Here is an 18,111-nt window from a genome sequence, read left to right as displayed (position 1 = left end):
CCCACAGAAGTATGTGAAATTTAGGGAACATTTTGGAAGGAATCTGAGCTGTGGTCCTATGGGCTTGTTTGGTGGCTGGTATTTCTTCACAACTGTAAAATTCATTCTGTAAGAGAACATTATATGGAAGGATCCTGTTAGGCACTATCAACCTGGTGCTACCCCGAATGGAGCCTGACAGCAACCCTCGCTCTGAAGGCCAAGGTAGAGCTCATCCTCTGCAAGGTTCCTGAGGCCACAGCCCTCCAAGCCCACAGAGATGTATTTTTGTGGGTTTCAGAGAAGCCAGGACACATGGCGGCCTCCTGCCCTTCCTTCTGGTGGACCAGTTGCCCTGAGCGTCTGCCTGTGAACACTGAGTCTGTGTGCTGGTGGAGACCTGCCTCCCGTGACAGGAAGCATCACTGGATTCCATTCCCAGATGCACCTCTCGCAGTGCTTCTTGTCTGTTATCCCGTGGCATGCAGCATCCTTGGCCCTTCCAGGAGGGCAGGCCAGTGGCCATTCATAGGAAAAAGCTCTGGGGTGGCAGGAGGTGGTGAGCACCATGTCTGTGGGATGAAAATAAAGCTAGGCCCTCAGGTTGTGCTTAAGAGCTGTAGTCTCTAGAGGTCTGGGCCAGGAGTCCTGAGGTGGCTTCCCTGATGCCCACGTCCCTGGTGTCAGGACTTGAGAGTGCCTACTCCTATGTGGTCCAGCCATTCTGACGGAGGTCATGGAGGGTCCCCCTTACCGGAAGACCCACCAGTTTGCTTTAGCTTCACTTCCCTCCTGCCCTACCCATACCACCCTTATCAACCTTTTAAGAACACAGAGGCCCACCCGGGACAACAAAATGCTGCCCAGCCCAGTTGGCCTCCATGAACCAGCTTACATATTTCGGGTTCAGCAGAGCCCCTAGCTGTTGGGATAGCCCAAGACAACTGTCAGATGCCATTCAACCACAGTGAGTTGCTTGTGCATGAGATCTGGCCAGCAACTATAGACACCCAGGCTGAGAGGAAGAGCTCAGCAGTCAAGGCAACTGCAGAATCAGGGTGGCAGTAGGGTGGGGGTGGGGAGGGCTGAGTGAGGGAACTGGGCCTGGAGACAGCAAGAGGGAACCCAGGCACATTGCCCAGTTCTAGCCGGATGTCAGCAGTGTCATCTGAGGCAAGGAGGGGAGGCTGGGGGGTCCTAAACCAGGTGCTAAGGCCCTGGACAAGCTGTGGGTGCTGTGCTCAGACTTCAGCCACCAAAAGACGTCACAGCAGAACCAAACAACCTCAAAACTTTGGAAAGAACAGGATGCATGGGTGTTCTTTGTTGGGAGGTATACCCTGGGTGGCCATAACCACGGCATGCCCTTGGTTTCGACCTAAAGTCTGCCTGGGGCTCTACACAGAGCTGGGGGAGGGCGATACCCCATCCCTGACTCCTGCTGAGAGCCTCTCCTGCTACCTTCTCCAGCTCGGAAACCATGGACCCAAGAACAGCTGCCAGGACCTGCCTCCTGGTAACCACAGACAAACACGAACCCAACCCCTAGGGGATGTGGCTCTCACAGAGCCTTGCTCCCCAAGACCCCAAATCAAAATGCAACTTTACTTCCTGTTCTGAGGCCAAAGCTAAACCAGGAAGGCTGAGTGGGGAGGGCAGCTGGCAGGCAGAACTCTCCGACCCCCAAGGCCTATCCCAGATCCTGTCTCATGACCTTAGGACTTCTTGTCATGTGTCCTTCCGCCTCTCCCACCCCTCCTCATCTCCTTGCCCAACGCTGCCCCAAACTCGGACTGGCCTTTCTCCAGTCTGCTGCCTACGGGCTGCCTAAAGAGTCTTTCCAGCTCTGTCCGCAGACCTGCGCAGGAATGGAGGCCAATGGCTGTCGTTCCACACGTGGTCACAGGTGTATAGGAGCAGGCTGGATATACCACAGCTTAGGTCCTACTGCCCGATGGGTGCCAAGGTGAGAAGAGCTAGCCCCCAGAAGGATTCAGTCAACAGGGACATCTGTCAGAAGACCTCAGGTCATTGATGGTAGAGAGGGACAGAATAGGACTCAGGGCCATGGGCAGCGCTATCTCGAGGCCACAGTGGACAGGAATCAGGATGGGCCCCAAAGTTCTCTTTTAGTTTCTCCAAATAAAATCATTAGGCTAACACCAAAGTATCATCTCTGGCATCCGTCTGTCCATTACTCTGCTCCTCAGCCTAACCACACTGATAGATTGATACTTTCCTGAGTTCACCCTTCTGACTTACCCAGATATCTTTCCATGAACCCATACACCTCTACCCATTCATCCTCCTCCACCTAACTACCTTCCATCTAACTACCCCCATTATCTGTCCTCAGAGAGCCTCTCCATCTGTCATCCTTCCACCTGCTCATCCATCTGTCCACCTGTCCAACCCTGTCCATGCCATCCAAACTCTTCACCCTACCATTCCAGTTTACCATCCTTGTGTCTGTATATCTTCCAGTCGTACCCACACAACCATCCCTAGATCCATCTTTCTTATACTGTCTACCCACTGTACTCAGAGTAGTATCAGCTCCCTCAGTGAACCAAAGACACGAGGTCCTCCCATGCCCTCCATTCTGCTTGCCCTGAACTGGCCAGGGATGCCCTAAGAATACCTATCCATGAGTCAACAGCCCTTCAGTGCTCTGTCCCATCATGGCCTGCTTTAGACGCCTCCAGAAATATGAGTTCCAACTGCAGGCATTGTGGACAGATTGAACAAGTTCTTACAGCAGCTGTGACACATCTGGATCTACTTGGGGAGAGAAGGGGCCAAGAATGTGAGCTGGGAGAAGGTCTACACACCTGCTTAGGAGCTCTGGAACGCTGTGAGGCAACCACATTCCCTGAAAGTAGGGGCAGTCCTTGATACCAGGAGTCTGCCCGGAAGAGGGATCTCTGAAGAGAGCAAGCCAATGCTTGCCTCCCTTGAGACAGTGGCACTCCTAGGGTCCTGTTTAAGACACTTGGATACCATTCCCGTCTTCTCAGTTAGGATCCCAAGTAACTCAGAGTTGAACCTGTCCAGTCTGCTCCTACTGAATGCACTGATGGTGTGTGTGTGTGGGGGGGGGTGTCGCTGGGTGTTTGGGGCCATCCACAGGCTCCCCTGATAACTCATTGTTCTTCCTGAAGCTCCTTCCATGTAGAAAAGTTTCTGAAATGAGCTATGAGGGATACCCCTGGGTTACCATCATGTTGGCAAGAGGAAGAGAAAATAGAGAAACTTGAGATGAGCTGGGCTCAGGGGCACCATCCACTCCTGTAGACAGCTCACAGACAAAGCTCAGGACAGTCTCTCAACAACTTGCTCAAGTCCCAAATTCTAGAAAACTCTATCTTATTTTCTATTCCTTTTCTTCCAATTCAGCTGGCCCTTAAAGAGTAGCAACCCAGACTGGGAAACAAGAATGTGGCATCTGACTCAAAGTGTGGCCTATTCACCACATCCTCAAAGGAACAGCCCCTGCTCCCACCCAGACAAGGCCCAGCATCCCTGAGCTCACACCATATCTGGGGTTGGCCAAGGGTCGGGTCAAGAGGACAGGCTCCCCTAGCCTGCTGGGGGAACTGTTGCTTTTCCTCCGGCATGAGCTGGGAGGAGGGTACTGGATGTTTTCTTCGTGAAAAGCGGTGGTCCACAGCCCTCCACGTTGGGTGGTGTGCCATACCACCCATCGCTATCCTCTGCTGTCCTATGTGTTTGCCCCGTGGACCGTGGACATGATGATCAGGTTAATTACATCTGTGTAATAAAGTGAGCGTTTGCTATGATGACTTGCTGCTCCTCCAGACCGTTGCGCACACACGATCACCATGTTGAAAGACCTGATGTATGGACAAGGGTGGATGTGGTGTTCAGTTGTACCACAGAAGACTTGGGGTGGACAAAGGAAGGGAACTTCAGCTCCATGTGCTGCTGCTATATCTTTAGCAAATGGGGTCCATCTTGGAAGGCTGGACCTTGGGGAGTTCTGGAAAATCTTGGGCCCCAAGAATGACCCTGGGAGTTTCAAGGGCCTGACCGATAGCTGACTGGTTTACTCTTGGGGCCAAGTTCTTTGAGCTGTCCACATGAGGGAGACAGTGGGACCTGGCTGAGGGAAACACTAAAGGCTTAAGGGACACCGAGGACCTGAGGGGGACACCGGATCTGAGGGAACCCTAAAGGGAGACTTAAGACCTGAGGGAAACTCAGGACCTAAGAGAGGCACAGCAGAAAGACCCATCTCCCAGGCTGCTCCTGTGGCAGCTGTGTCCTGGCTCCAGGGGAATCCCTCTGGAACCAGCTACGGGCCATAGTGCTTCAGGGTGCAGTGGTAGCTGCCTGGAGAAAGCGACTGTCATTAATACTGTCCCAACTTGGAACACGGTGTATTTTTTAAAGCATTGTGGGGGAGGCCAGCATGGGGGTGAGCTCGCTGTCCCTAGGCCAGGCGCCTGGCTGGAGCCCCACTGGGCCTGGTGTGTCAGCAATCTCAGGATAGCACGAGGGGGAGGAGAGTGACAAGGGTTTTCCACTGCAGACACTGAGCTCAGAGGGAAGACTGGCCAGGGACTGGGCTCCATCCAGATGGTCTTGGCTTGGACACAGCCTGCCATGTCCTACCTCCTACATGGAAGTAGAGGGAAGACCCAGACAGGACCCCAGCAGAGAGAGCTGCACACACAAGGTGGAGGGTGGCAGTGGCTCCTTGTCTGTCCCTGTCCAGATCGTCCAGCATGGCCAGCTTGTTTTCTGCGTAGCCATGGGTGCCGCCTCTGAGTAGCCCTGGTCTGCCAGAAAGGACCTAGGGAAGTAACCGAAGCAGGACTGGGGAGAGGCCAGTGGCCACTCAGTCTCTGGTCAGGATTACTTTATCTCAGGTCATGTCCCACAGCCCTCCCCTTATGAGGCATGGAGGTCACCGCAGTTTTTATTATTGTGGAGTTGTTTATGACAGGACCTCACTCTGGAGCCCAATCTGGCCTTGAACTTGTGATCTTCTTGCCCCAGAGGCCCAAGTGCTGAGTGTAAGTATGAGCCATTGCATGAGGCATGATAGTTTTCAGCTACTTTGGAGAACAGAATGAGCACGTGAGAAGTCAGGTTAGGGGTCAGAAGCTCAGTTTCCTGGGGCTTCAACAGCCAAAGCTACCCCCCACCTCTGCCTCTCAACCTCTCCACCCACCCCAGGTTGTGGGAGGTGTCAGTCACCAAACTCCGCATATACAGTGTAGCCCACTAAACCTATCTCCTATCCCAGCCCAGGTTCTAAGAAAGACCCCATTGGCTAGCCTGGGGGCAGGGTCACAGAAGTGTGGCTGTGGATCTGAGGACATGGAGTCAACCTGAAGGTCCCCGTGGAAACCTCAGCGCCACAATAACATGCACAGCATGAGGCTCAGCAGAGTAGACTCAAGAAACCTCAGTGCCTGGGTCCAGTTAAACGCCAGCAATATGCGAGTAGGTCCGCCCCTCTTCCGGAAGCCACAGGAAGGAGTCAGTGGAGACTAGCAACAGTCCTGTAGGGTGAGGGCAGAGGGGCAGCAGCAGATGAGCAGGGCTGGAAACCACTGTGCCTGCCTGCATCCACCAACTACCCATCATCCAATTTGTACAGTTCAGCCTGAGCCTCCCTTATGGCAAAAGGAATCATCTAAATAGTGCCAGAGTTTAATAGGCTCCCATCTAAAGGTGCCCTGCGTAGAGGTGGGGAGGGAAGAGTCTTGGAGGAACTCATGGTTAGGGCAGAATATGGAACCCTACTCTGGATGAGGCCAGGCCTGATCTCTTAGCTCTCCAGGGGCCCTTGCTCAAACTGACCCAATATATCCAGACACCCATAGTACCACCTCTCCCTCAACAGCCTGGCCCAAGCTGGGAGGCCTTCCTATGTGCTTTAGTGGAAGCAGCTGGTCAGGATGAGGACTTAAAAGGGAGGGCCACAAGGAAGATGCAGCTGTGGAGGTGAGCAGACCGGAAGAGCCAAGGTTCGCCCAGCCCGCTGTTTTTTCATACCATGTGGCCCTTCCTGAGCAATGATCTCTTCCCTCCCCCTACTGAAGCCTGGCTCCAGAAGGTCTCCTCAGATCCTGAGGCCCAAGGTTGGGGGGCCTGGGGCATGGCTGAAAAGACCCCTTTGGGGCCAAGAGCTGAGAGGAGAGCAGAGAGTGATGAGGAAGCCGAGGAAAATGGAGATGCAGGCTTCCTGCTGACCATGCTGAAGCAAGAAAACCTGGCCGAGTCTCCAGTATACAACCAGGTAGCACCCCGTCATGACCCATGGAGGCAGGGCATGGGCTTGGGCATGGGGGTGAGGAGCACAGCTGACTAGGAGGTGGAAGAGCCAATGCTACAGACCACAGGGGCCTTTCTGACCAGGGGGAGGTGTCCTAGGGTGGAGGTGTCAGGGGCTTCTGGGCCCCGAGCCCCTAGTCTGGACTATGGCTATGGGAAGAACAGGATGACCTAGGTCATTCCTTAGTAGCCATGACTCTTCCAGGGTGGGCTGGCCACACCTGCCCTCCATTCTGGAGGGGCCTGCAGGCCACCTACCCCAAGCTTACTGTGGGATGACGGGCAGGAGTTGGAGGCCATCAAGCTGAAGCTGTGGGCCATGGAGCATGCTGACACCCGACAGGAGCCATCCTATGTACAAAGAAGGGTCACAGAGGAAGAGGGGGCTGAGGCCAGACAGCTGCTGAGCCCTGAGACCATAGGTAGGAACCCGGGACCCTTGTTGACCCTGTCCCCAGATGGTAGATGGACAACTGTCCCAGTCCTTGACCACTCAGCTAAGACTCTAAACCCCACTGCTCTCAATGGAGAAGTACTCAGCATGGACTCTACATGAGGACTATTGAGGAAGTATTCTGGATCACCCCACAGCATCAGGCCTTGCAAACCCACAATGTGATCTTGGAAGCCTGGGCGACCTTCCCTGGGGTCATGAGGAATGGGCTCCTCAATGAGGTCCTCCTGATGGTCCTGAGGTTTTTCTCTACAGGCTACTTCTTCCCTGGGACCCCCAAGGAAAAGGTGGAGGCTGACCACAGATCTGTCTATGTGGGCAACGTGAGTAGCAGATCGGGGAGGTCACAGCCCTCTCGTGGCATCTGGCTCCAATTAGGGCATTCAGCTGGGTACACACATCGACGTCTGCCCTGGATGGGGCTGGCTAGGAGACTGAGGTAGGGGGCTGTAGGGTTGTAAACTCAAGTGTCTCCAAGACTAGACTGAAGGGGCAGGTCTGATGCTACTTGCAGCAGAGGAAAGGGCGGGTTGTAGCTCTTGGGCAAAACCCATGGAGGCACGTAGTGGCCAGTCCTTGACCATTCAGCTGAAGCTAAGGTCAAGAATTCTGGTTTCTCAACACACTCTGAAATTTGAAGTTCCTTGAGATTTATTGCTCCACACACCTGGCATGAGCCAATACCTGGGACACAACCAGCTGCCCACACAGGAAGCCCTTGACTGGCTCTCAGCAATCAGCCTTGGGCAGGAGTGGGTAAAGCCTCAGCCCATTTCCAGCCAGGGGCCAACCAACCCTGGGGGTCCCTCTAACCCCTTTCTGCCACAACTGCCTCGGAAGGAGGTCGACAGAGAGAGCCCAGCACTTACAGCAGGTGCCCTTTCTGAGAGCAGGTGGATTATGGAGGCTCGGCTGCTGAGCTGGAGGCCTACTTCAGCCCCTGTGGGGAGATTCACCGGGTCACCATCCTGTGCGACAAGTTCTCTGGACACCCTAAGGGGTCAGTGTGGGGCTGTAGCGGGAGGGCAGGGAGGGCGGGGCTGGCCTGGCCTCTCACTGCTGGCCCCATCGTTCCCCACCTCTCTCCCCCCTAGCTATGCCTATATCGAGTTTGCTTCCCAGAGCTCTGTCCAGGCTGCTGTGGATCTGGATGAGAGCACCTTCCGAGGGCGGATCATCAAGGTATGTTGCCCCAGGTGTCTCCATGCACCTGTGAGTCACCACTGAGCCTTGCTTGCACATTAACTCACATTCTTCAGGCTCAGAGAGGTTGGAGTACCTGCCCCAGAACACATAACCACCCAGCCTGACCCTTTGGGTGTCTTAGCTGGGTGGGCATTGCTCAAGTTAGAGCATGATGGAAACCCTGAGACCCGGGTAGAGCTTGGTGTGGGTGTGGCTTGGGGAGATGAGCCAGACTCCTCTGCCAGAGGATGCTGGCCATGACCAGGCATGCCATGTGATCACAGCTGCATCCAAGTGAAGGTGGATGGATAGTTTCAGCCTAAATGGTACATCTAGGTCAGGAATCCGAAGCCTTGGTCTTAGTCTGGACTCTGGCTTCAGGCCACCCTGGCAAGAAGGGTACAGAACAGTGTCTTGGACCATGGCATGGGTTCCATCCAGGTACTTCCCAAAAGGACGAACTTCCCAGGAATCAGCTCCACAGATCGTGGTGGGCTGCGGACACACTTGGGCAGCAGGGCTCAGCCCTTCCTGCACGGTAGCCTCCATCGAAGATCTCGGTTCAGACCCCATGGACAAAGCCGGTAAGTGAGCCCAAGTGCGAGTTTGAGTCTGGAGATCTGAGCAGCAAGATTCCTGGAGCCTGACCCTAAAGCTGGCTAGAGCCAGTCTGCACAGCATCATGCTAAGAGAGGACTGTTGTCCCCTCACATGAACCTTAACTGGCTAGGGCACTTGGGAAAGGGCTGAGTCAGAGCTCATGGTTTCTACTCGCCTGGACAGCCTCTGTGCAACCTCCCTACCTGGTAGGGATACTCCTTCCTGGTCACTAGGACTCTGCAGGTGCTAGGCCATAGAGGGTGGGATCCACAGCAGGCCCCTCTGGCTTGAAGTACAGGTAAGGCAGTAGCTGAGCCCATGGGCCACGTGTGGCAAATTCTGGCCCCAGACCTCCCTCCTCCCCTGGAACCACTTCCTCACGAGAGCAGGGAGCCTGAGAAGGTGCCTCCCACAGTCCCTGAGCAGCTTCGCAGGCTCCCTGCCCAGGTGTCCTCCAGGCCTATCCCACTGAAGGCAACTCAGCTGCCTTTGTCTCCCTCCCTCTCTGCAGGGGCCGTGGACGCGTCTCACCATGGTTCTCACCATATTGAAAAGATGGCCCAGTTTCAAAATGGGGCCAGGAGCTGGATCAGGAGTAAACAGCGGTCTTCCCACTTACTCCAAACTGGTCTTCAAGCCTGGCAGCCCACAAGGGCCTTTGAAAGTGGCCTAGACCCCTGGGTCACAGTGGGAAGGCACAGGGCAGGGAAATGCAGAGGGCAGGAGAGGAAGGGAAAGCCCAGGGAAGCTGGGATCGGCATACTCAAGTACTTTTAAAGAAAAACAGGCATGTGTGTTAATAGTAAAGCATAAATTATTAAACTTGAATATTTTAAGAGCATGTAACAAGTCTCATTGCTTGATCCTCCCTCAGACACAATTTACACTGTACCTTTCTCCATGGAGTGCCACAGAGAGGGTAGTAATGGGATGTGACCTTGAGTCCAGAAAATGGGGCTCTCCTCTGCCTTAGGATTCAATAGACGGTGAGCAGAATTCCACCCCATAACTATGCCTCTATGCCCCACATTGGCTCTCTAGACATAGCTGGATTTCACCTCCACCCTGCCCTGGAAGGTGTCTGAACTGGTCAATTCAGGAAGCAGAGGTGGAGCCCCTGTTCTAAAGTGTGTGTGTGTGTGTGTGTGTGTGTGTGTGTGTGTGTGTGTGTGTACATGTGTGTGTGTGTATGTGACAAAGACAGGCCACCCTGCACCGCCACTGTACTCAGCAGGAAGAGGGCTGGTCAGGCCCAAGTCTGTCCAGTGTGGTCACTGTGTGCACCCACCCCCGTTCCTTGCCTTATGCTCACTTCCTTCATTCCTTAAGCCCCAGCAGAGCTGCCAAGTAAACGACCCCCGGCACCAGGAGACTGCTCTGGGGACAGGTTGCTGCCCTTTCCTAGACTCCATCAATGCTTGACCTCCCCAAGCCACTTTCACATGTCCCTTGTCCTTAGTGGAGTGGACGGTGCCCCCCGAAAATGCAAGCACATCTTCTCCTTCTGAAGGCAGCCTGTGACCTTATTTGAAAAAGGGTCTCTGAAGACATATAGTAAGAATTAACTTCAAAGCCAGGCATACTGGTGCATGCCTTTAATCCCAGCACTTGGGAGGCAGAGGCAGGCGGATCTCTGTGAGTTCAAGGACAGCCTGGTCTACATAGTAAATTCCAAGACAACCAGAGCTACACAGCTCAAGAAAAAAAATTCCTGTCTCAAAAAAAAAAAAATTCCCAGACTGCCAGTGGACCACAAACCCAACAGTGGGTGAGGCATGAGACAAAGAGGTCAAGGCAAAGATTTGGAGCTGGCTAAGGCCTGAAGTAGACTCTTTCTGGGCCTGCAGGAAGCAGCCCTGCCTCCAGCCACTGTGTAAATGGCCAAGTCTGTTTGTGGCACCTGTAGGGTAGCCCCAGGAGTCTGAGCAGCCTTATTCACCTCTGGAAGTGACTGGTTCTGTCCTGACCAGCCAGGGGTGAATGCCACCCAGTGGGCAAATGGTGAGCAGCAAATCTGCCTTAGGGTGGCCTTGGGGGGGACTCCCCAGTATCAAAGTGGCCTGGCAGGGCTTTGCCAAGGGTGAAGCCTGTGCCTCATCACATTCCAGCCTCAGAACTGCCAAGGCCCTGGCCCTGGTCTCCTGGCAGGGTATTTGCCCTGCTTTCCCTGAACCTTGGGCATCTCCCGCCAAGGGGATGGCTTTGGTCTTGACATGTTGCTGTCACCTCAGCTCAGGGGCTTCTGGTCCTCTTCTTATATATACAGTAAGTTCTCTTCTTGGGAGGGGCCTTCCTTTCTGATGGACTCAGGTCTGTTTGGACCAAGGACAGAAGACTGAGGTACAAACCCCCCTCAGCACACCATCTTCACGGTAGTGAGGACCCCACCAGCACCGCAGCCCCCGGCCGTGTGCGTGACCAGTGTCAGTCCACGGCTTTCTCTCCTAGTGTAGGGCTGGGTGGCCAGGCTGCCCTGGCCCCAGGTCTGCATGACAGTACCAGAAAGGAAGGTAAGCAGCCAATGGCCTCACAGACTACCTGCAGTAAGTCACAAGCTAACCAGAGCTGCCATCTTGGCCCCAGGGTGGAAAGCCTGCCTCATAATGGACAGGCAGTGACCGTGGTCTCCAAGACCAGCCTCAGGATCAAACTCACCTGCAAGTCTCATGGCCACATCAAGGCAAGCAGATGACATTATAAGCTTGGTTTGCTAGAGCTTGATAGTGAGAAGACTCCCTAGTGTACACACATAGTGCACACACAGAGCACACTTACACACAATCTAACTATACCGGTCAGAAAACCCAAACAGCAGCAGCTTAAAGAGGAGAGAGCTACAGTTTATTGTCTCACATACGAACAGTCCAGGGCCAGCCCATTTGCCCAGACCAGGCTCCTTTCTGCTCCGTCCTCCTGTCTGCATATCCTGTTACCTTCATGATCCTAAGAGGGCTGCCTAAGCTCCCACTATTACACTCAAGTTCCAGGCAGGAGAAAAGCAGAAAGTCTTGAGTACTGAACATCGGCTGAAGCTACTCTGAAAGATGTGTCCTGTAGGTCTCTCCCAATACCACCCTCCACATGCCTTAACCACCTGCCCTGGCGTGAAGGGGAGGGAAACAAATGGCATTTAGCCAAGTTCCTCCAGTAAACCTGAGGTTCTGTCTGTAAGGAGGGAAGGGGGAAGGACTGGGGAACGAGGTGCAGTTCCAGCTTAGCTAATTCTCAGGTATGGTGACCTCCTTAAATACTCAAGATCCCAGGATCCCACCTCACTGGTGTGCCTGTCTTCTCTTGCCAAGCCCAACCTCCTGCTAAAGCCTTAACGCAAGCACATCTGAGCTGTCCTTGTCAGTCAGCTGCTTGTGGAACTTCTCAGTCCGACTTCGTCTGCCACTTCTGTGGACTGGTTAGAAGGTCTGGCTTCTTCCTGCATTTTTAATTACCCTGTGCTCACTGGAGCGAAGCCCTGATACAATGGAGATGGGCTGTCTCCTCTGCTACTCCACCCAGCTCATGTGGACGAGTCACAGCCTGCTGGGCCCAGGCATGAGAAACTCTACAGGGAAGCGGGAGGTCCTGGGCTGATGACTTGGGGAAGCCAGAGACTCTGAAGACCTCTGAAGGGGACTCAGACCTGGGGCAGGTCCTCCAGGCCTTGCCATCTCCCAGGACACCACACTGTCCAGTGGCACAGAGGAGCCAGCTCCAGTCACCACCTCCACACAGCCACAGAATTTTTATCTGGGGAGAGCCTGGTTTGTCCTTGGGGACGTGTGGCCTAGGAGCATCGTTGGGGACCCTGTTGACCCCCATGCTCACTGACAGCCAGGCAAGGCTCCTAGAGTTTCTCGTTTGGCACATGGGAAGCAGCAGCTGCTTTAATGCTATGTTCCATGAAGCTTTCAGGTTTTACCACCTCCTGAGGCTGGGGTTGAGCACAAGTTCTGGGCTAAATGAATGGTGGGTCCAGAACACTGAGAGCCCTTGCCCAAGAAGAAACATATGTCCTCTGGAGCTGCACCCTTCTGGACCACCCACCCACTCAGACAATGGAGGCCCACAGCCTTCTGTACTCAGTGTTCTCCCTCACTCCACCTGGCTATGGTCACAGCTCCTACACAGCTCCACAGTCTCTGAGACCAGCTAACAGGTCCTCAGCTGACCCTCTCTGCTGACACAGGACAAAGCAGATCTCGTCGTGTGAGGCCTTTAGTAGGAAGGTACAGAGCACACAGCCCTGCCCACAGGTTACATTCAGGGAGAGGAAAGGGAATAAATAATCATCAAACAGAGGTGAATACAGGCTTCTCTTCCAGGTGACTAGGGCAGAGGTCCAGCTCAGCAGACCTGGATCATCATCGAAGTTACCATGTTATCAAAGGCCCTGGGAAAAGAACCCAGATTTAGAGGAGGACAGGCTATGACCCTGCCCTCTGCTGGTAGAGACTGGCACTGCCGCGCCAGGTCCTCAGGACTGTTCGGGGAAGCAGAGAACATACCCACCATACTGGGCAGTGACACCCACCTCCTGACTCCACAATCCCTGCACAGCCCCCACAGGCCTACTGCATCATCGACTTCCTCAGCATCCCTCCCAGGGTAAGGCACACAGGGTGCAGGCAGGGGTAAGCACTGAGCCCCAGGAACAGGCAGTGTTCATGCCCTGCACAGCTTAGGGACACCAGTGTGCTCTCTCCTAGGATCTAGGCGGATGCAGTACTCTCGATATCTCAGCCAAAGGAAGGTGCCACCAAAGGGCCTAGCTTGGGCCACCTGTCAATTGCAAGGAGCTCCTCCGGAATAGTCCCAGAAAAAGAATCTGGAAGCAGGTTTGTAGTGCCTGCATATGAAGGCCATGCCTCCTGATGAAGCACCTGCATGAGGTCCATCCAGCTGGAGGGGAGACACCTAAGCCCAACACAAAAGGCACACCAGGCTACAACAGGAGGACATTGCCTCCATAAAAGCTACGGTCACAGCATGAGCTGTGAGCTTGCTGAGCCCTCTGGAGGTCCTCAGTTACCCACAGACACACCTGGGCGACCACATGGGTGAACCTTGGCCCAATCTGCCTATGCACACTAATGGTCTGTGTCGGCACTAATTTAGAAAAACAGGGCTGGCTGCTTTGAAACAGTGGCCTTAGGACAGTGCTCATGGCTCCCTCACTTTCCCAGTGACCATGCTTTCACAAAGCAAGTCTCACAAAGAGACACAAACACACAGGGTCTCACCTTGACTGGATGCGGTCTCCAGGGTTGTAGAAGGGGTTGCACATCACGTCCGTATAGGAGTTATGCAGCTTCCGGAACATCTGAAAAATGAACAGCAAGTAGTTTAAAAGAGTGCATGCACAGGGCTGTTGCAGACTTTTACATTCTCAGAGAGGAAAGGGAAGCAGCAGACACCCACCTCAAGCCCCTGCACTTACACTGCGGATCTCATTGTCTCGAAGGGCCGTATTGGAGGAATCCACCACCATGACAAATTTCACCTTGGAATTGGTCACGTAGCCATACCTGCACGGCTGTTAAGGAACATGCTTTGGCATAGGGGCTGTATGACTTCATATGGCAGTCAAGAGCATGCAAGCCCGGAGAACTGTGTGAACCCTCCCTTGAGAGAAGCCTGACAACCTTGAATCACAGGAAGTGCCCAGGCTGGGGAGGCTACGCAGCAACCATGCAGGTGTGCACCTGAACTGGGAACAGCTCAGCCTCCTTTTGAACTGATGCGAGGTCTGGGATGTTAACTGCAAAGCCAAACTTTTGCCATCTCTGTGTTAACACAGTGACTCCAGTGTCCTTGTGGATAGGCTACAGTTAGTCCCCATGGGAACGTTCTTGGATTCTGTGGTCTTAAGAATTTATCCAAAGGAATGGCCAAGAGTTTACAGTGCCACATGAGGCTGAGCCTAACAACAGTATCATGGGACAATCACCCTTGATTCAAAGTTGGCGGCCTCTAACGAGCATGGAGAAGCACAGATCCCTGCCACGTCAACCTTCACCCTCCTGAAAGTTCAGTCTTGCTTTCCCAGTGACTCTTCCCATTAAAGGGAGGAAAAAAATGTTAGGAGGCCCTGGTTAGCTTCAGGTCACCTGCCTGCCTGACCAGCTGGAACCCCTTACAATTTTTCCTTTGTGTTTCCTCCCATATCCCACTCTACGAATGCAGAACAGTGCTGAGCACTGACGGATACACCTTGTAGTCCTCAGTTGGGTAGAGCAGGCCCAGGTACAGCTCCCTCTGGTCCACCAGTGCTTTTCCCATGGCGGAGATCTTCTCATCCACCACATCCAGGGACGTGTGCACCATGTAGTGGAACTTGAGCTCATTCTCTGTGGGAGTGCTTCGGATGTACAGAGGGTAATTCTGCAAGGAGGGATGGTGATCCACCTCGTGAGTCCCAGCTCCGAAGACAATGTCAAAGCACTCCTAAGGTGGGCTCTCAGCCTGTCAACCACTCACGTGCTCTAAAATTCACTGTGGCAGACATTGCCTTCAGGGGCATAACCTAACCTAAGGAGGACTGTATGCCATATGCAGAGAGGGGACTACAGGTAATAACTCAGTGATACAGCACTTGCCTAATATGCACAGGGCCCTAACTTCAATTCCCAGTACTAAAAGAAAAAAAAAAATTGGACTAGGAATGTAGCTCAATGGTAGAGCGCTTGAGTAGCAGCATTAGGCCCTAGTTCAACCAGAAAGGAGGAGAGGGATGAGGAGATGGCAGCAGAAGAGGACTACACAGGGGCAGGAAGGTGAGCAGAAATGAGATGGCCCAGGAATGCCAACAAGCACAGTCTAACAACACAGCCTGACACTACGGTGAATCATTCTTCATCCTAGAATCATCCCTCCCTCAACCACCACCACACTCTGAAGTGTCACCCCCACACCAGGCACACTGGCTATTTCTTAATGTGCCACACAAGGGCAGTGGTCTGTTGCTCAGCCCTTCGAGACTCAGTTCAAATCTCTACCTCTACACATCTGACCATCCTAAGCCCACAGTCAAAAGCTTCACTCCTGGCCTCCCACATCCATTGTTCAACTATGTCGTCCAGAAATCATCTCGTCCACTGCAGTTATGAGTCTCCAAATCAGGACACCTCAGCATTGATAATGGACTTAATCGTGAGTTTAATCAAAGCAGCAGCTGCATTTTTTTATTGAGTTTTGATTTTGGTGGGCTTATGGGGGCGTAACTCTCGCATTCATACTGACAGCTTCACAGCAGCCCAATCCCTAATGGCAGGTCTCAGGGAAGACCTGGTAGGATACAGGCTCCATGCAACAGGATCTTGTGGACCTCTGATGCTGTCTTAGCATTCATAAACAGCTTTCCAGAGAAAGATGAATATATATGGTGGCCAGCAAGATAAGAGTTGGGAAGAGAAGGGCCGAGGGAAACTGTCAAGAGGTTTGCAGGCCTTCACAGGGATTGGAGTAGGATGCAAGTGGCCTGAAGGGGCTATCCTAAAGCAAAGAAAAGCATTTGAATTCTAGGTTGACTCGCGACGCGCCTGGTTTGTATTTAAATAGCACCGGCGGGGCAGCCAGGGGACGGTCGGGAAGGCGGGACAGAAAGACCGGACGCGGAAGGCAGCTGAGGCCATGAAAAGAAGAACGCGTAGCGCGAAGGGTGGAGGGCTGCAGCGGCAGCCAAGCTTCCCGGTGGGTCTCAAAACCCGGAGGCCGCGGCCTGCAAGGTGGCGGCAGGCGGGCGGCTGACAGCGAAAGAGGGCAGGAGGGATCCTGACCACAGGGCTTGGCCGAGGCTTGGGAGCCTAGAGCTGAGAAGATCGAGGGCATGGCTGGAAGGAGGCCCGCCGCCCGCCGCCCGCCGCCCGCCGCCCGCCGCTTCACACGCACCTCCTTGGCGATCACCGCGATGCACACCGCCATATTGGCAGGCCGTGCGCCGCATCATGTGACCGGACGGCGGTCAGGCCCCGCCCATCCCTCCGCCCAACCCCACCCCGCTGTGGCTCAGGCCCCGCCCTTCTCTACAGCGGCTCTTCCCTGCTTTTCGGGTCAGACCTTGATTCCGACCCCTTTCCTGTCAGGCACGAGGCCCACCTCTCCTGTTCGGACGCTGGCAGCGCCCCTGCTTCTTTCGCTCCGTCCCACTCTTCCTGTCAGGCCCCACCTACCGTGTCACTCAGCCTGGCAGGCTCGGCTCTCACGCTTCAGCTTGGTCGGGGTCCCGGCTTCTCTGCCAGCCTATCCTGTCCTGCGGCATCGCAAACCCAACGCCCTCCCGGGTCTGGCCGAGCCCACTCTTCTTGTCAGTCAGGCGACCTAGGCCCCGCCTCTCCTGTCACTCAGCCACGGGGGCCCGCCCTGCAGTCCAAAAGGAAACGCCGCGAAATCGGGACTGGGTCTTAGCTCCGCTGCGGGTGCTTGGTTGCCATGGCGGCATCTGCCGCAGCGACCGGAGGCCGGCAGCTGCTGCTGGTTCTGAGCGCCCTAGGACTCTTGGCCTCAGGGGCTCCACAGCCCCCCAACATCGTGCTGATGCTCATGGACGATGTGAGTGGGGCCGCGCAGCGGGGGGACACGGACGGTACAGGGCTGCCACACTGCGGTGGAGGGGTGGCCCGAGGGAGGCTCAGACGCCGATATCACCGCTCTCTCTGTTTCCGCAGTGGGGGGTCGGTATTCAGGGAGGCTCTTCTCTCCCTTCCTTCCTTCTCGGGGGAGGGGCCTGGCGTCCCCCTCCCCTCAAAAGGTGGCCCTGCCCTCGGTGCCCACCTCCAGCCTGGGCCTCTGGGGAATTCTGACCAAAGTCGGGCATGGAAAAGCTGAAAGGTAAGAATGTCACCTGAGGGAGCAGGTGTGCCGCAGGCAGCCGTCTATGAACTCAGCCCCGGGGCTAATCTGCCTCCGTGTCCCAATCTGAGGAATCTGTCTCCCTGAAAGTGACATGAAAGCTTAGAAATCAGCCCTGGGTCTGATCCAAACTGGACTGGACCCTGTCTTCCTCTGAGCCTTAGCCCATCAGCCCCCCACCCCAGACACACACTACAGAGTGGCACCTGTCAGCTACTATTTGAACCAGAGTCACATCCAGTTCAGGTTGATTTGGAACAGTCCTGGGCACCCCAGAGGCTAATAGCCAACCCAGCTCTCCCCACAGAGCCTTCAGACCTGTGCTGACCCACACTTAACTCCTCAAAGTGGGTGCCCATCATAATAGAGAGGTGCCATGTATGTAAAATAAGTTGGGTTTTAGAGACTTAGTAGGAGAAAAAGTAAACATCCCACTTCATTAGGTTAGTGGTTCTTTATTATGAAGAAAAATATATGCCTGAAAAATCCTGTACATAATCCCACTACCCAGAATCCACTGCAGGAAACCTTGAATGTGTTTTTCCAGCTTCCCCTTCTATGTGGATGATGACTAATTCTACCCTGGGTGCCCGGCTCCTTCAGCGCCTGTCCTGGTGGCTGGTAGCAGGCTTTGCACAGTACTAAGCAGTACTGAAGATATATATCACATACATATATAGTGCCTGTCAGTATTAGGTCCGTTTAGAGCTAACTCACACTGGCTTGGTTTGTTGGCTTGTTTG

The 18,111-nt window shown here is 54.2% G+C and overlaps 3 protein-coding genes across 7 annotated transcripts in view; 2 read left to right on the top strand and 1 right to left on the bottom strand.

Moving 5' to 3' along the window:
* The first annotated feature begins 5,694 nt into the window (after positions 1-5,694).
* Pabpn1l (PABPN1 like, cytoplasmic) lies at positions 5,695-9,355 on the top strand. Its single transcript, XM_037206334.1, has 7 exons — positions 5,695-6,250; positions 6,572-6,707; positions 6,995-7,062; positions 7,633-7,739; positions 7,834-7,921; positions 8,366-8,508; positions 9,036-9,355. The coding sequence occupies exons 1-7, from the start codon at positions 6,008-6,010 to the stop codon at positions 9,073-9,075; spliced, it is 825 nt and encodes a 274-aa protein (XP_037062229.1). The 5' UTR covers positions 5,695-6,007; the 3' UTR covers positions 9,076-9,355.
* A 1,988-nt stretch (positions 9,356-11,343) lies between these two features.
* Trappc2l (trafficking protein particle complex 2 like) lies at positions 11,344-16,491 on the bottom strand. Of its 2 annotated transcripts, none has more exons than XM_028880858.2 (5): positions 16,409-16,491; positions 14,730-14,902; positions 13,959-14,046; positions 13,762-13,841; positions 11,344-12,911 (listed from the first exon to the last, which is right to left on the bottom strand). In XM_028880858.2, the coding sequence occupies exons 1-5, from the start codon at positions 16,439-16,441 to the stop codon at positions 12,866-12,868; spliced, it is 420 nt and encodes a 139-aa protein (XP_028736691.1). In that variant the 5' UTR covers positions 16,442-16,491; the 3' UTR covers positions 11,344-12,865. The 2 variants fall into 2 exon arrangements, with proteins under 2 accessions (XP_028736691.1, XP_037062226.1); XM_037206331.1 differs by having other exon boundaries at positions 13,959-14,054; positions 14,732-14,902.
* Positions 16,492-16,519: 28 nt separating this feature from the next.
* Positions 16,520-18,111, top strand: part of Galns (galactosamine (N-acetyl)-6-sulfatase) — a 34,524-nt gene continuing 32,932 nt past the window's right edge. For all 4 annotated transcript variants that reach the window (XR_003735750.2, XM_028880856.2, XM_028880855.2 and 1 more), the window contains exon 1: positions 16,520-17,068. Coding sequence is in view for 3 of the 4 variants with exons in the window: in XM_028880856.2 (XP_028736689.1) it covers positions 16,949-17,068 (120 nt within the window). In the remaining variant the exon portion in view is untranslated. The remainder of the gene's footprint in view (positions 17,069-18,111) is intronic.

This window comes from Peromyscus leucopus, chromosome 5 (genome assembly GCF_004664715.2).
Source record: "Peromyscus leucopus breed LL Stock chromosome 5, UCI_PerLeu_2.1, whole genome shotgun sequence".
Taxonomy (NCBI): domain Eukaryota; kingdom Metazoa; phylum Chordata; class Mammalia; order Rodentia; family Cricetidae; genus Peromyscus; species Peromyscus leucopus.
This window is presented reverse-complemented; position numbering and strand designations above follow the sequence as displayed.

Coding starts and splice junctions, on each gene's coding strand:
- Pabpn1l (XM_037206334.1), top strand. CDS start 6,008: ATGTGGCCCTTCCTGAGCAATGATCTCTTCCCTCCCCCTACTGAAGCC. Junction 6,251..6,571: donor AGTCTCCAGTATACAACCAG/GTAGCACCCCGT, acceptor GATGACGGGCAG/GAGTTGGAGGCCATCAAGCT. Junction 8,509..9,035: donor AGACCCCATGGACAAAGCCG/GTAAGTGAGCCC, acceptor CCCTCTCTGCAG/GGGCCGTGGACGCGTCTCAC.
- Trappc2l (XM_037206331.1), bottom strand. CDS start 16,441: ATGGCGGTGTGCATCGCGGTGATCGCCAAGGAG. Junction 14,055..14,731: donor ACCCAACTGAGGACTACAAG/GTGTATCCGTCA, acceptor GTTCCTTAACAG/CCGTGCAGGTATGGCTACGT. Junction 12,912..13,761: donor GGAGACCGCATCCAGTCAAG/GTGAGACCCTGT, acceptor TTCTTTTCCCAG/GGCCTTTGATAACATGGTAA.